The following is a 15,459-nucleotide window of genomic DNA, read 5'->3' as shown; positions in this document are numbered from 1 at the left end:
CGCTTCAGAGGCCTTTAACCACAGGTGCTGTGGATCTGCGTGGCTCAGGGACTGGTCACCTTCAGTGAAGCCGGTTCGCAGGTTCATGTCAGAGCAGACTGAGACGCATGAATAACATTCGGTTTAACTGCGGTCTGTTAAGGACCAAAATCATCTGTTTAACACCGATTCACTTTTCCAGCAGCGTAATTTCCACCGGCTCACCCACGTGTCTTCACTCACTCGACCACGCACAGATTCCAGCCAATCAACGTGGAGCGTGGGAAGATGACGTTACGGCAGAACCAATGAAAAACCAAGATGGGCGTAGCCCCGCGAAAAACGAACGGTCGGCTTGCTAATGTTAGCATTAGCTCTTAGCCCGTCGACCCAGGGACAAAACCCACAAAAAGAGAAGCACAGGAACAAACCACTCACCCGCAGCGGAGCTTCCAATGAACCGCAGGCTGTCCCTCTGTCGGGGGCAAACGTTAGAGTGAAGCCGGCCGCTGACAAAGCTCGTGTTAACGACAGCTTCCGGTCTGTGTTTGCTCCTGAAAAGCCACCCGTTAGCACAGTAATGAATCACACTCATTTATTTTAATCACAACTGTTATTTACAAATACATAAATCTCCTAAACGTCAACTGACAAACCATCAATCAACCGAACACGGAAGTCGGGGGCTTTAAATAAAAGGCTCAGGCTTTTATAGAGACAGCGGTGACGATCGCCCCCGTGTGGTGGGAGGAGCGAATAGCGGAAACAAAGATCGTAGACTGTATCAGTGATGGTTCACCCCCTTTCATGAATCCTCGTCGTCTTGGCCAGATTTTTCAGGATCGTTGTCAGTCTCGTTTTCTTTGTATTTCTTTTAAATCAATGAATAATACAGTTAATTTGAAAACTGGTTGTATTGGGATTTTACCAAACGCCAGATTTCATATCTTCATAATTACTCAGATGTTATTTGTCAGTTTATTAGGTCCACTCAGATAACACTAACCGAGCCTAATCCTTCAGTCCTGTGATAAATCTGCCTTCATAAAGATTAAAATATTCAGTCTGTGCTGAAACTTTCTCACAGGTGATGGTTCACCTGGGGAACAATTAGTCTGTGATAAAGAGTGAACGTCCGTCGAAGACGGAAGTCAAGATGAAACCTGCCTTGAACCGGATGTAGAAACGTCGTGAACGAGGTCATTTCATCTAACGGCAACGTGTTTGTGGAATCTCAGAAAACAGGTTTTTATTTTGTTATTATTATTTATGTATTTATTTCTTCTCTAAATGTTGTCACACGTTCCGACTTGTTTAAGTTTCTATAGATTGTCTGTAGTGAGACGTGTTCTCTTTAAGGACGGTTCATGGGTTAGCTGAAATAGCTAACACCCATGTTGTTACGAGTAGTTAAACTAGTTATAAACTAGGTAATCAAAAATTATGAATATGAATTAAGTCTGGTTCCGGTTACTACACTGGATTACAATCTGAACACAGAGGAACTGAGTGTACTCTTCTGTTTGTTGTAGATATCAGGAGATTTTGTTCATCAGAAATATGAACTTTACAGTTCGGTAATAACACAGTTAAACATTAAGTTACTTAACTTTCTTAAATAATATGTTTCAAACCAAAGTTACCGGAGCAGCACAGTGATTTACTCACACGCTGAAGTTTAAGTTTTTACTTTATTATCCCTCTGTTATTACTCTGCATTTCTCCCACACCACGTGAACAGAACACACAAGCATGCAGGAATCGAACCGGCGACCGTCCCGTCAGGCGAATCTAAAAGTTGTTAGTCTGTTTCTATAACATGAAAAAATAAGGTTTTTATTACTCTGTAAAGTAAAACGCTCCAGACTGCTGCCTCTGTGTCCAGTTTTTTCTTTGTTTTTAGGAACTAAAGTAAATTCACAAACTTTCCACTTCAGTCCAACCTGTTCAGTCAAGCAGGCACTTTGCTGAACAGACGCACAGCGGTAAACTACAGTGACGTGGTTGTGTAATCCATTGTGTTTGTGTCTCCATCAGATTAAGAACCTGTCGTCATGACGTCGTTGGCTCACCAGCTGAAGAGGCTGGCGCTGCCTCAGAGCGACCCCTCCCTGCTGACTCGCACAGAGGTCGCCTCGCTGCTCTTTGACCCCAAAGATGCTGCGTCCATGGACAGAAGTACCTTCTACGCCCTTGGTGAGTCCTGTCCACCAGATCCTGGTCTTTGTACAACAGTTCCCCTTTAACCGTCTCCCCCTCCTCTGTCCTCCCCCACCAGGCTGCACAGGGTTGGAGGAGCTCCTGGGAATCGAACCGGCGTTCCTGGAGTTCCAGGACACTCTGTTCAGCCGGGCCTCGATGACTCTGGAGCGCAGCGTCCAGTCCAAAGAGGTCAACGAGAAGCTGGACGCCGGCATCTCGCTCTTCCTCACCCGCCTCTCCCCGTACTTCCTCCTCAAACCGGCCCACAAGTGCATCGAGTGGCTGGTTCACCGGTACGCTGCACGCCATCGCCACGACACGGAAGGAAACAAACACCTCCGATCTGTGGTTTTCATTGATGCTTCATGTTGTGTTTGTGCCGCAGCTTCCACATCCAGCTGTATAACCCCGACAGCCTGCTGGCGTGTGCTCTGCCGTACCACGACACCAACGTGTTCGTCAGAGTCCTGCAGCTCCTGAGGATCAAAGACGCCACCAGCCGCTGGAACTGGCTGCACTGCCTCCAGGTGCGACTCCGACACCTGGACCTTCACTGCACAGACTCACAGCGTTCAGGTGCCTTCATCTCCACTCACACGTTGTTCTTTCTTTAGAAACCAGGTGTGCCGTTGTCCAGAGGAACTCTGATCACTCACTGCTACACAGACCTGAGCTTCATGGACTTCATCTGCACCATAGTCACCAAATCCATCCAGGTGAGCTCACCCTCTCTGTAGCAGCGAGGAAACACCCTCAGTGTAGGTGAAGGGTCGAATTCGTTTTTCCAAGATGCTGAAGGAATCATGACGTCGAAGCTGAAACATGTGAAACTTCTCTTCTTCTTCTTCCTCTCAGGCGTATTCCGCACACTCTGGCAGCTGCTCCCAGCTCAGAGTGATCTTCTCCTTCTACGCCTCCACCATCGTCCCAGCTCTGGACGCCGTGGACAAAGTGTCCGACACCATCATTTCCAAACTGCTGCCGTACGTCCAGAGGGTGAGTGAGTCACTCGTCGCGTGTTCACCGCCGGCTGCTGAGCGTCTTCAGAGCTGCCGTTGCAATGAATTGAGTAAATGATCAGCAGATTGATTGATAATGAAAACGATCAGTGGTCCTGATCCTGATGCTCTCGGACGATACTCAGCCCTGACATTGTCCCGTTGTCCCTCCAGGGTCTGAAGTCCTCGCTGACGGACTACAAAGCTGCCACCTACATGATTGTGTGCCAGCTGGCGGTGAAGGTGGTGATGGAGGCGAGTCTGGTCGACAGCCTCGCCGTGCACATCAGCAAGTCTCTGCTCAAAGAGCCCGTCCTGGCCAAAGAGGGTCTGGGCTGCCTCATCGTGCTGCTGCAGAGCCAGAAGGAGGAAGCCGCCGGGCCCAGGTAGATGGACGCGGAGCATGTAGACAAAGCTAGACAGCAGCATGATGGGTGTAGTTACCTGCAGGGTGGGGAGAGGTGTGACTCACCTGACTTTGTCCTCACCTGTGTTCAGAGCTTTCGGCCGCCTGTGCTCGATGCCGGCGCTGGTGTCCACACTCCAGGTCATGGCGGCGGTTCATGATGTCAGTCCTCTGCTGCGTTACCTGCTGCCGTACCTGATCCACAGCGTGTTCACCTGCCGCTCAGGTGAGAACTGGATCCTGATGATTGGTTTGGTTTCAGACACTCAGCACCAGGTAATCATTGGAGCAGCTTCACAGATCAGATCAGAACTGGTTTACCTGTTGATTTCTGTCTCAGGTGAGGCGGAGGTGGACGAGCTTGGCGTGTTGGAGTCCATCCTGGAGTCTGTCCCTCTCACCAAAGGCCTGGACCATACAGTGGCTCGGTAAACTCACCTCGTCCTCTGTGAAATAATCAGAAAGTTCTGTGAAGGTTTCAGGTTCCTTCTGTTCAGGGTGCAGATCATTTTCCCTTGTTGCCAACGGTGGATGTGGACGCTACGTCTCTTGTCATGTAGGACGTTAAGACTCTGTGATTTCTTTGACGTCCTGTCATATGTCTCATATGTCGTGTTCCTCCTGCAGTTTGCTGTTGGACGAATACCTGGATCAGACCGAGTCCTCTGCTGAGACCATCTCTGCCCTGCACCAGCGTCTGCTGCCTCTGGTGCGACTGTTTGAGTCCAGGTGAGTCTGAATTCATCACGTCATCCACGAGTGATCCAGAAGGTGTTTGTAAACGAGATTCTGTGGTTGTGTAGGTAACATGTGTCGTTGTCCCGGTTGTTGTTGTTTGGTTTATTTTGTTTGTGTCCATATGATGGGTGGTGGTCCTGAGTCTGATTGTGGACAGGTCCCAGAGGCTGAGGCAGGGTGAGCGTTACTCATCAGTGTGTGTCTCCTCCATCAGGTACTGTGGAGCTCTGGACGGCGTCCTCGCAGGTCATGTGACCGACGTCAGCAGCACCGAGCAGAAGCGTCTTTTCCACCAGTTTCTTTCTCTGTCGATGAGCAGTGGAAAATACCAGGTACACTACCCTCACACTGTGTGTGTGTGTGTGTGTGTGTGTGCGTGCTCACAGTGTTCACACCCTCTGTCGTTGTGTTGCTGTGTGTAGATTCTGGGCGACTCGGACACGTCGCTGCTCCTCAGTCTGAAACACCCGCAGCCTTCGGTCAGAGTCGCAGCTGTGGACCATCTGATGGGCATCGTCACCTGCGGACAGGTAAGGCAGAAGGTGGCGACCGCACACAGGAGCTGATCAGCTGATCGCAGCTGTAGCTCACAGCAGACTCACAGGCAACACTGAAGAATAATAATGACAGAAGGATCCACGAATATATAATATAAAATAACCTTTTTCATATAATTTCACTGCATCAACAACTAATTCAGTCTCTTCAAAGAAAATAACCGTAACTGAAGAAGCACTCACCAGCTTTCTTTGATCTCGTGGTCCCGTGTTTTCCCAGCAGCAGCAGAGTTTGGATGAATCCTTCCTGAGAAACGCCGTCATGGATCGTCTGCAGGACGACGTGCCGGAGGTCGTGGCTGCCACGCTCAGAATCCTGGAGGTCTGTGGGATGAACCGTCGCCTCGATGGTTGTGTTTCTGGAAGCAGCTGCTTTAAACCAGACGTGCATCATGGTGTGTGAAGTGTGTTGTTGTTGTTTCAGGTGTTGTTCGATGTTTTGGACCCTGAGGACACGGCGTCACATCTGCTGTCGCTGCTGCACAGAGTGGATCTGTCGGTGGCTGAGCGCTGGTCAGTGAAGTGCTCATCGATCTCTCAGCACTGTGTAAAACATGATAACATCACGTATCCGCAGTGAGTTTGAGCTCGGTGTCGTTTCCCTCAGGCTGCCGGTGCTGACGGAGGCGGTGCGTTTACTGTCTGACCCGCGGCTGGGAAAGGGGGATGCCGAGCGGGTGCAGAGAACGGGCTGGAAGCTGCTGCTTTTCCTGGTGATCACCGCCGCCCAGCCGGACTCGGCCCAGCTCGGCCTCGCCTCCTGCGTCGCCCGATCCTCCATCCTCGCCCAGCACCCGCTCACCTTCAACTGGGCTCAGGGTAACGGAGCAAACCGCACCTTTTACATCTAAACGCAGTTAAATACTTAAACAGCACTTTAAACCTGTGAACATGACGAGGTTTGAGCTTTTCTTATGAAAAGTTTCAGTTTGTCCAGCTTGTTAACAGCAGAACTTTGGAAACGACTTGGCTGTGAAGAGTCGGTGTTGAACAGTGTGTGCCGTGTCCTCACAGAGCTGGATCAGCTGATGAAGAGAAGCTCTGAACCCAACTTCGTGGGTTTGGCCAACCAGCGCCTCGTCTCCACGCTGACCAAGAACCTGGCGAACATGGAGCATTTCTCCAAACGAGATGCTGTGAGTTTATGTTGACAAGAAGGAAATGTAGAATATGACCTGACTTGAGATCAGCAGCACTGACGTTCTGTGTGTGGTCCTCAGCTGGAGAAGCTGGCTCTGCTGGTGGAGCAGCAGGGAGGCTCCGGGCCCAGGGAGAGGGCGTCCTTCCTGGTGCTGACCCAGACTCTGCTGCTCGGCCTGGGTGAGCTGAGCGAGACCCAGCACCTGCTCACCGCCCAGAGGGTCTACGCGGTGCTGGAGCCGCCGCTGCTGGAGGTCATCAGAGACACGGACGCCCAGGTCAGACAAATATTAACATCTGGAGCCGCCTCAGACCGAACACGAACACGAGTTCATCCTTTTTTGCTGATTCACAGACGGACGTCTCTCTGTCTCTGTCTTTGTCTCATGCCTTCAGAAGCTTCCTGTTTTTATGCCCTCTGTGTGTTTTAACAGGAAGCTGAGCGTCCTGTGTCCGTCCCCTCCTCTTTCTCTGAGGCTCTGACTCTGTACCTGAGCAGGTGTGGGCAGCAGCCAGGTGAACGGCTGGACAGAGAGTACAGCTTTGTCCTGATCTCTCTGCTCAGAGACTTCATCTCGTCTCTCAGGTGTCACGACGCCTCCTTTAAAGGTAATAATGGTCCCGTTGTCTGATGAGGGCGGAGACTGATGTTGACTCTACAGAAATGACAGCATGTCTGTGAGTTTACCTGACGGGACACCTTCCTGTCTGCCAGGTGAGGTGTGGTGGAACCCAGAGAAGCTGGACACAAACACCTGCTGCTACCTGGGATTAATCTGCCGCCTCTTCAGTGTGATCATCAGCGGCGCCGGAGACGGGCCGGCGGCCTGCAGCTTCAGACAGCTGATGAAGCTCCTCGTCCAGGTGAGCTGAGCACACCTGCAGGTAGAGGAACATAACTGAATCTGAAGCTTCTGGAATTGTTTCACACGTGGACGCCCACTCTCCGTCTCTTTCAGGCTCACCTGCGTGAGCCGCCCATGCTCTTCAGGTTCCTGTGCATGCTGTGGGGATACAGCAGTAACCATGGCGACCAGTTGGATGTGAAGGTCAGCGCCGTCCTGCAGACTCAGGCTCTGTACATGGGCCGAGCTCTGCTGAGCGTACAGCCTGCCGCCACGCTGGAGGAGCTGGCTGCCGCCGACTCGCCCGGTGAGGAGCCGCCCTGTGCTGATGTTCGCCTCCTCAGGACATGTAAGGTTAACTAAGCTGTGTGTGTGTGTGTGTGCGCGCAGTGGTCCCGTCCTTGCTGTGCTGTCTCAGTTCTCCGGTTCGTGAGGTCCGGAGGGCAGCCCTCGGCGCTCTGCAGAGCCTATCAGGAGCTGACACCTCCCCCTTCCAGCCAATCACGGAGAAGCTTCTGAAGACGTCGGAGGAGCTCATCGCCGACCCCTCGTACCTGAGCTTGGTGAGAGTTTTTAAGCACCACTTTCTGGATTTATTTTGTTCTTACAAAGCGAGCATCTGTATGAACCGTGGACCCCGAGGGCCAGGAGGACCCCGAGGGCCACGAGGGCCACATGGACCCCGAGGCCCCTGAGTGTGAGTGCTGACAGTGTTGCTGTGAACCCTGCAGGCTCTCGGTGGTCTTCATGAGGAGTCTTTGTCCAGCAAAGTGAAGACGCAGCAGAAGAAGCTGCAGACGTCGATGCAGCAGCTGCTGCAGAGCGTTCAGACTCCATGCTGTCCATCGTACAGCGCCGCCAACCTGCTGAGAGCGCTGAGCCAGGTCAACGGACAGGTGAGAGCAGGAACACACCTGGAACGACTCTGATGAACCGGGAAGGACGTGTCATTTCCTTTAAATGGGTCTCGTATCTAACGGCTGTCCTCTCCTCCACCTCCCTCCCCTCAGTCCGTCCTCTCTGTCCTGCTTCCTGTTTTGGATCGGCTCCTGGAGCAGAGCGGCCCAGACACCCCCACCCTACTGCGGGCCGAGGCCCAGCTGATGCAGCTCGTCCTGGGGAAGTACAACGAGGCGTCGGCCCCCATGCTGGCCACGGACCAGAACTGTCTGGATCTGTTCATCAGGGCTCTGAGGACTTCAACCCAGCCGCACCCTGACGTCCCCAGCTGCCAGATCAGTGCTCTGGAACAGGTGAGGATAACCTGAACCCGGGGTTAAAACCCGGGGTTAAAGCTCCGGTTAAACCTGTAAAATGAGCCTTATCATGTGGGAGGTAGCCAGAGTTAAAACTTAAACCTTAAACTCAGGATTAACAGGTTATCTGCTGCGTCTCTTCACCGTCTCAGATCACGAAGCCTTTCTTCTCCACCCTCGGAGACGAGAAGGTGCAGCAGAAGCTGCTGTCGGTGATGTTCGACCTGCTGGTGGAGAGCAGGAGTCCGCTGGTGGCCAACACCATCAGCAGCGTCTTTAAAGGGGTGAGCTCAGCGTCGGCTGCTCAACACGAGCCTGACTGTGAAATGAGAGCAGGTCCAGGTCTCAGGCTTCTGGTCTGAGTCTCGCTGCAGCCAAAGTCTCACAGCGTCCGACCTTCCTTCTTTCTGACAGATCGCGGTTGACGGCCAGCTGGTGGCCAATGAGCTGGCTCCTCCAGAAAAAGCCAAAGTCTGTGTGACGGTGCAGCAGACCCGCAGGAGCAAAGTGACGCAGAGGTGAAGAGTTTACAGCGTGAACCTGTCGTCAGATCTATCAGAGAATTCCTGCTCATCGTTCCGATGCTGCAGCTCAGGGAGGGAATCACAGGTGTTTTCTCTGCTCAGGAAACCTCAGGAGAGTGGGGAGGTCTGTCCAGAGGGGGGCGCTGTGCCGTGGCAGAGAGTCACTCTGATCCTGGAGCTGCTGCAGCACAAGAAGAAGCTGAAGAGAGCCCAGATGTTGGTGCCGGTCCTGTTCTCTCTGCTCTCCAGGTAAACACAGATGATGGTGGAAAATGTTTGTTCCCTGAAACCAGTGAGTCCAGTCTGAGCTGATGCGTGTTTCCCGTTCTGGTCTCAGGAGTCTGGAACCAGGTCCGGATGATCGGACCAACATGGAGTACACCAAACAGCTGCTGCTCAGCTGTCTGCTCAACGTCTGCCACAGACTGTCTCCTGACGGAGGGCCTGTGGGGGCGGGTAGGTCGGCACCCCGACACATCAGCGGCACCGGACCGCCCGCCGGGTTTTACCGGGTTTAACTGTCGCAGCTTTTGTTTCCAAACTTCTTGGTCCTTCATGCAGAATGTTCTCTGTGCTGTTCTGTGCAGACGTCCTGGATGAAGATAAGTTCAGCGTGGAGTTGGTGGTTCAGTGCATCAGAGCGTCCGACATGCCGCAGACTCACCACCACGCCCTGCTGCTGCTGGGCACCGTCGCCACCATCTTCCCTGTGAGCTTCATCCCCGTGTTTCTGATGTTTCCTGTTGTTTCATTTTTACCCTTTAGTCTTACTTGAATCTTAGAGATGAGGCTGTAGAGAGGTTTCTGTCGCCGTGACGATACTGAATGCAGGAAGGACTCGCACGTTGTGTTTGAGCAGATCTGACGCGTCTGCTCGTCAACAGGAAAAAGTCCTGCACAACATCATGCCCATCTTCACCTTCATGGGAGCCAACATCATGCGCCTGGACGACGCCTACAGCTTCAGAGTCATCGACAAGACGGTCCAGATGGTCATACCTGCGCTGATCAAGGTGAGCGGACAGACGCAGAGTCCACCAGCTGTGGACGGGGACGTCTTTGATTTTCAGCCGGTGTGAAAAGATTTTAGAACGATGGGTTGTTATTCCAGGCCCAGCAGCTGTCTGACGGTCAGTCTTCGCCTCACGTGCACGCCGTGGTGACGAGGATCATGCACGTGTTCGCCGACGCTCTGCCTCACGTGCCCGATCACCGGCGGCTGCCCGTCCTCACCCAGCTGGTGACCACGCTGGGCCCCGCCCACTTCCTCTGGGTCCTGATGCTCCTGCTGTTCAAGCTGCACACGGAGCAGCCCGGCAGCTCAGTGAGCGAGAAGGTGAGATACCTGTCCTCAGGTGGGCTGTGCTGTCACCGGGATGTCCTGCTGCTTTGAGCCTGACTGGTGTGTGTGTGTGTGTGTGTGTGTGTGTGTGTGTAGGATGCAGCCTTAGAGAGAGACGTGGACTTCTGGATTTCTCTGTGCTGTCAGTTCGAGGTGACCGACCAGCTCACGTCCCTCATCAGCGTCCTGAACTTCCTCCTGCAGCTTCCGGACGACAAAGACGACGGTGAGACGTCCGACACAAACTTGTCGTCTCAGTCAGATGATGAGCAGGAAATGAAACGTGGACTGAACTGTGTGAGGTTTTATCCTGCGTGTTTTCGTCCTGTGCAGCTCCAGCGCAGCGCTCCGTCGGCCGACGAGGAGCCAAGAAGAAGAAGGAGGAGGAGGAGGAGAAGGTGGAGGAGCTGATCTTCAGTGTGGAGGCTCACAGCAGCAAAGAGCTGAGACACTTTAAGTTCCTGTCCGTCTCCTTCATGGCTCAGCTGCTCGGCTCGGCCAGCTTCATCGGAAAGGTGGGTGGCGTCCCGGGGAGCGTGTTTCACAGAGAAAGAAACGAAAAGGCGACGTTACGAGGAATTTCAGAGATTATTCATCAGATGATTAGGTTTCAGACACCAGGCTGTGTTTGCACAGACAAGAAACATTTCACCTTAAAAAATATGAAGTACTGAGAACATGGGACGGAGCCTGTTTCCTGTCTTTGGTCTGCTGTGATATGAGCTGCAGTGTGATCCTATGTGCTTCAGGTTGCAGACGGCGGCGGTGACGATGATGAGCAGCTGCAGCAGCTGCAGCAGAGGTGAGTTCTGTTCTGCTGAAGAAGAAAACAGAGTCAGTGTTTCCCATGAGGACGCAGCTGAACGGCTGGTGTTTGTTTCAGGCTGCTGGAGGAGATCCTGCGCTACATCCACAGCGTGGCGCGCTCTGTGGACCAGAACGCTGACAAACCCACCGCCAAGTTCTGGAGAGTTCTGCTCAATAAAGCCTACGACGTTCTGGACAAGGTTTGTTCAGAGTCACTCAGCAGTCTGTCGCCGTCCGGCTTCCTAATTAACAACAACTGTTAGTTCATTAACATTAAAGCGTCACAGCTGTTGAACAGAACAAAGCAGAAATAAAATGTGTAGAAGAAGAATGAGAAGCGGATCAATAATGATGATCAGAATCCAACCACATTAGCCCAGTAACATCACTGAGGCCTGTTCACCTGCCGCTAACCTGTGTCTCAGGTGATCCCACCACAGGTGAACACATCACTCTTCCTGTTTACACAAATAAACATCTACATCACGGTGTTGTTGCACTTCCTGTGCGTAGTCTGCAGGAAAGTAAGAACAGAAGGTGGAGTCACATGATACTGAAGATCACACACACATACCTGTGTCTCGCGTTACCCAGGTGAACGCCTTGTTGCCCGCGGACACCTTCATCACGGTGATGAGGGGGCTGATGAGGAATCAGCTGCCGTCAGTCAGGAGGAAAGCCATGGAGCTGCTGAACAACAAGCTGCAGCACAGGACGCAGTGGGAGGAGCAACAGGTAACACACACGCACACACACACGCGCACATACACACACACGCACACACACGTACGCACACACACGCACACACACACGTACACACGCACACACACGTACACACACACACGCACACACACACGCGCACACGCACACGCACACGCACACACACACGCGCACACACGCACACACACACGTACACACACACGCACACACACGTACACGCACACACACGCACACACACACGTACACACACACACACACGTACGATAAATCTTTCATGTAAACTTTCAAACATTTTCCATCTGTTATAAAAATGATCAGAAATATAATTTCAATAAAATAAGTTCAATCACATTAATATAAAAAATAAAAATAATGTTAATGATGTCATTTTATAAAACACTGTACAAAGCACAATGTTTATTATTCACCTGATTTTAACATCATAACGTTTTATTCATTCGATTTTCATCTTTAATCAAAAATCAGATTTAATTTTAGTTTCGTCTCAGTTTCTAAATAATGCTGAAAACACTGGATTCTCCCAGGTCACCGTGCTCCTACAGCTGACCGCAGACCTGCTGACCATCGTGGGTAAAGGTCAACGCAAAGGGACGCAGGAAGAGGAGGCGGAGCAGGCCATCAACCGGCAGACGGCGCTCTACAGCCTCAAACTGCTCTGTCGCAGTTTTGGCTCCGACCACCAGGAGGCGTTCGTCCCCGTCCTGCTGCAGGCGGTGGAGATCGTCGCGTCGGCAGAGGAAGAGAAGAACGTGACAGGCAGCGCTCTGCTCTGCATCGCCGAGGTGGTCGGTGCACTGAAGGCGCTCGCCATCCCACAGTTACCCAGGTGTGTGAGTCAGGTCGGAATCACAGGAGCTGGTTCACGGTCTGTAACGGTTTAAGACATCAGCGCACACACACGCACACACACACACACACACACACACACACGCGCGCGCGCGCGCACGCGCGCACGCACACGCACGCACGTACACACACACACACACGCACACACACACACCTTGCTTCTGAGTCAGTGTGTGTTGATTTCCTGCAGGTTGATGCCGGCGGTGCTGCACACGCTGACAGACAGGAAGGAGCTGCTGACCAATGAGATCTACCTGCTGAGCGCCGTCACCGCCCTCCAGAGAGTCACAGAGACGCTGCCTCACTTCATCAGCCCCTACCTGCATGACACCACCTTACAGGTGAGAAACACCTGAGTCTGCTTCATGACACTGAGCTGGATTTGGATCTGGTCTGAGCCGGGTCCCGGGTCGAGTCGAGCGGACCCGTGCAGACCTCCAGTCTCAGGTGCACGTGTGCAGCTGCTCATCAGCATCGCTCTAACACTCCCTGTTCCTGCAGGTGTGTCGGCTGACTCGGCAGGTAGAAACCGCCCCCTCTTCATCCTCCTCCGCCCAGCTCTCCGTACGTCTCGCCTCCCTCAGGAGCACCCTCTCCACCCAGCTGCCCCCCAGGGTCCTCCTGCCCACCCTCACCAGGTGCTACAGCAGCATGGTGGTGGATAAGAAGGTGGGTGTTCTGTTTGCTCCGAGCGAATCCTCCGGCTCTGACGTCCGTTAGCATCCATCTACATCTTCCCGCTTTGCATCTCAGTCTGAGCTGAAGGTGCAGGTTTCCTCCGAGCTGAGGAGGAAGAGGAGTCAGGTGTGCTGACACAGGTGTCAGCACACCTGGCTGCCTCTGGCTGAGTGACCTCTGACCCGGTTCTTTTCTGCAGGGCCAGCTGGGGGCGCTGATGAGCATCCTGAAGGAACACATCGCTCACATGGAGAAAGATCAGCTCAGCTTCCACCAATCAGAGCTCACCTCCTTCTTCCTCACCGCCCTCGACTTCCGTGCTGAACACTGCCAGGTGAAGGGTTTCCCTTTACAGGAAGAGAGGCTCAGTTCTCAGGCTCAGTTCTCAGGCTCAGTCTTTATCTCCATCTTCATGAGTTTGTAGTGGTAACACAACCTCTGACCTCCCTCCTCAGGGTGATCTGGAGAAGACGTCGGAGATCGAGGGCCGTGTGATCGACTGTCTGCTCACCATGGTGATGAAACTGTCCGAGGTCACGTTCAGGCCACTCTTCTTCAAGGTAACGTCGTTATTAACGTCAGTTTTCATTGATTATTAATCTGATGGTTTGTCAGTGAGTCGCGTTAATAAATCTGATTCTTCGTGCCGCAGCTGTTTGACTGGAGTAAATCCCACAGTAAAGAGCGTCTGCTGACGTTCTACCGACTCTGCGACGTCGTCGCCGAGCGGCTCAAAGGCCTTTTCGCGCTGTTCGCAGGAAACCTGGTGAAACCGTTCTCAGACCTGCTCCGACAGACCAGCGGCTCCGGGGCTGGTGAGCTGAGACGCCATCGCTCGTATTTTATCCTGATGTTTTCCTGCTTTGTTCAGATCAGATCAGAGTCCTGTCTCTGTCCTGTCCCTCCTCAGACCAGTTCCTGTTTGACCCAGATCCTGGTCTAAAGAAGACCAGTCTGCTGCTTCAGTACGTCTTCGACTGTCTCTACAAGATCTTCCTGTACGACACTCAGCGCTTCCTCAGCAAAGAGCGAGCCGACTCCCTGCTGAGCCCGCTGGTCGACCAGGTGAGAGCCTATACACCTGTCACATGACTCTTCACGCTGAGACCAGGTTTGTGCAGGTAGAGACACCTGAGCTGCATCGAGAACAGGTGACAGGAACGGCTCAGGTCACTTTGTTTTTCTTTTCACTCGTGTGACCTCACCTGTTCGCTGAGCCAATCAGTTTACAGTGATGACACCGTTCAGGTGAGGGTGGAGCACCAGCATGTCACAGGTCAGCGATGTCACTTCCTGCTGTGGTTAAATGTTTACAGTTGCTGTGTACAGCAGTGATTCGTGGGGGTAGCAGCTGGGTTGTCTCTCACCTTGCTTGGGTGTGTGTGCAGGTGGAGAACATGGCGGGTGGAGAGCAGGTGTACCAGCAGAGGGTGACCCAGCACCTGGTCCCCTGTGTGGGTCAGTTCTCTGTGGCTCTGGCCGACGACTCTCAGTGGAAAACTCTCAACTACCAGATCCTCCTCAAGACCAGACACACGGACGCCAAGGTGAGAACACCTGCACACACCTGACCGACACACTCACCCTCCGTTATCTGTGGGGCTCAGAGTGATGAGCTGCCCTGAGTGTTGTCTGACAGGGATATAGCCCGCAGCGTGTACAGGTGTAATCTGTAGGATCCCTCCCCAGGTGCGTTTCTCCTCCCTGCTGATGCTGGTGGAGTTGGCCTCCAAGCTGAAGGAAAACTACGTGGTGCTGCTGCCAGAGACCGTCCCCTTCCTGGCTGAACTGATGGAGGGTGAGGACACACACACACACACACACACACATACACACACACACAGACTCACCTGCAGACAGGTGGATTTCCATAACAGATGTTCTGGAACGGCGCTGCAGGTGAACTCAGGCGATCTCAGTGCTGCACCTGACGCTGCGTGACGAGTGTGTGTTTGCTTTTCAGATGAGTGTGAGGAGGTGGAGCAGCAGGTCCACAAGGTCGTTCAGGAGATGGAGAACATTCTGGGAGAACCTCTGCAGAGCTACTTCTAACATAACACAACACACACACACACACACACACACACAGCGTCATTCAAACACACACACACACACACAGCGTTATTTTGTGCTTATTCTGAAATAAACATGAGACTGTGCAGACTCAACCATCATCTTGTGTGTTGTTTTGTAAATAAAGCAGAGATGCTGTGATTGGCTGAAGCAGGTCTGAGGTTACTTCCTGTTCTCTGTCAGTTTCTGACGGAGTGTGAAACCCATGGATGCTCGTCATCATCCAGCCTCTGATTCCCAGTTTAATGTACATATATTAAACTGGGAATCGTGGAGGGTCCACGCCGCAGGTTTACTGCTCTGACTGTTTGACCTGAGTCATTCAGC

At 52.7% G+C, this 15,459-nt stretch overlaps 1 protein-coding gene across 4 annotated transcripts; it reads left to right on the top strand.

Moving 5' to 3' along the window:
• Positions 1–1,158: 1,158 nt before the first annotated feature.
• heatr1 (HEAT repeat containing 1) lies at positions 1,159–15,226 on the top strand. Of its 4 annotated transcripts, none has more exons than XM_041066798.1 (45): positions 1,159–1,224; positions 2,017–2,175; positions 2,258–2,474; positions 2,567–2,708; positions 2,796–2,897; positions 3,037–3,177; positions 3,354–3,565; positions 3,678–3,811; positions 3,926–4,013; positions 4,213–4,314; positions 4,538–4,655; positions 4,746–4,853; positions 5,104–5,202; positions 5,305–5,393; positions 5,488–5,699; positions 5,895–6,016; positions 6,101–6,298; positions 6,455–6,629; positions 6,736–6,884; positions 6,980–7,172; positions 7,256–7,428; positions 7,597–7,761; positions 7,876–8,118; positions 8,274–8,405; positions 8,536–8,639; positions 8,748–8,894; positions 8,983–9,101; positions 9,233–9,354; positions 9,530–9,658; positions 9,757–9,981; positions 10,084–10,213; positions 10,321–10,502; positions 10,737–10,789; positions 10,871–10,994; positions 11,389–11,529; positions 12,060–12,361; positions 12,572–12,722; positions 12,883–13,050; positions 13,259–13,393; positions 13,515–13,619; positions 13,712–13,874; positions 13,970–14,124; positions 14,448–14,606; positions 14,749–14,857; positions 15,023–15,226. In XM_041066798.1, the coding sequence occupies exons 2-45, from the start codon at positions 2,034–2,036 to the stop codon at positions 15,109–15,111; spliced, it is 6,468 nt and encodes a 2,155-aa protein (XP_040922732.1). In that variant the 5' UTR covers positions 1,159–1,224; positions 2,017–2,033; the 3' UTR covers positions 15,112–15,226. The 4 variants fall into 4 exon arrangements, with proteins under 4 accessions (XP_040922732.1, XP_040922731.1, XP_040922730.1 ...); XM_041066797.1 differs by having other exon boundaries at positions 5,101–5,202; XM_041066796.1 differs by having other exon boundaries at positions 4,746–4,865.
• The last annotated feature ends 233 nt before the right edge of the window (positions 15,227–15,459 follow it).

This window comes from Toxotes jaculatrix, chromosome 21 (assembly GCF_017976425.1).
Source record: "Toxotes jaculatrix isolate fToxJac2 chromosome 21, fToxJac2.pri, whole genome shotgun sequence".
NCBI lineage: Eukaryota > Metazoa > Chordata > Actinopteri > Toxotidae > Toxotes > Toxotes jaculatrix.
This window is presented reverse-complemented; position numbering and strand designations above follow the sequence as displayed.

Coding starts and splice junctions, on each gene's coding strand:
- heatr1 (XM_041066795.1), top strand. CDS start 2,034: ATGACGTCGTTGGCTCACCAGCTGAAGAGGCTGGCGCTGCCTCAGAGC. Junction 5,394..5,487: donor CTGTCGGTGGCTGAGCGCTG/GTCAGTGAAGTG, acceptor CGTTTCCCTCAG/GCTGCCGGTGCTGACGGAGG. Junction 6,299..6,454: donor TCAGAGACACGGACGCCCAG/GTCAGACAAATA, acceptor GTGTTTTAACAG/GAAGCTGAGCGTCCTGTGTC.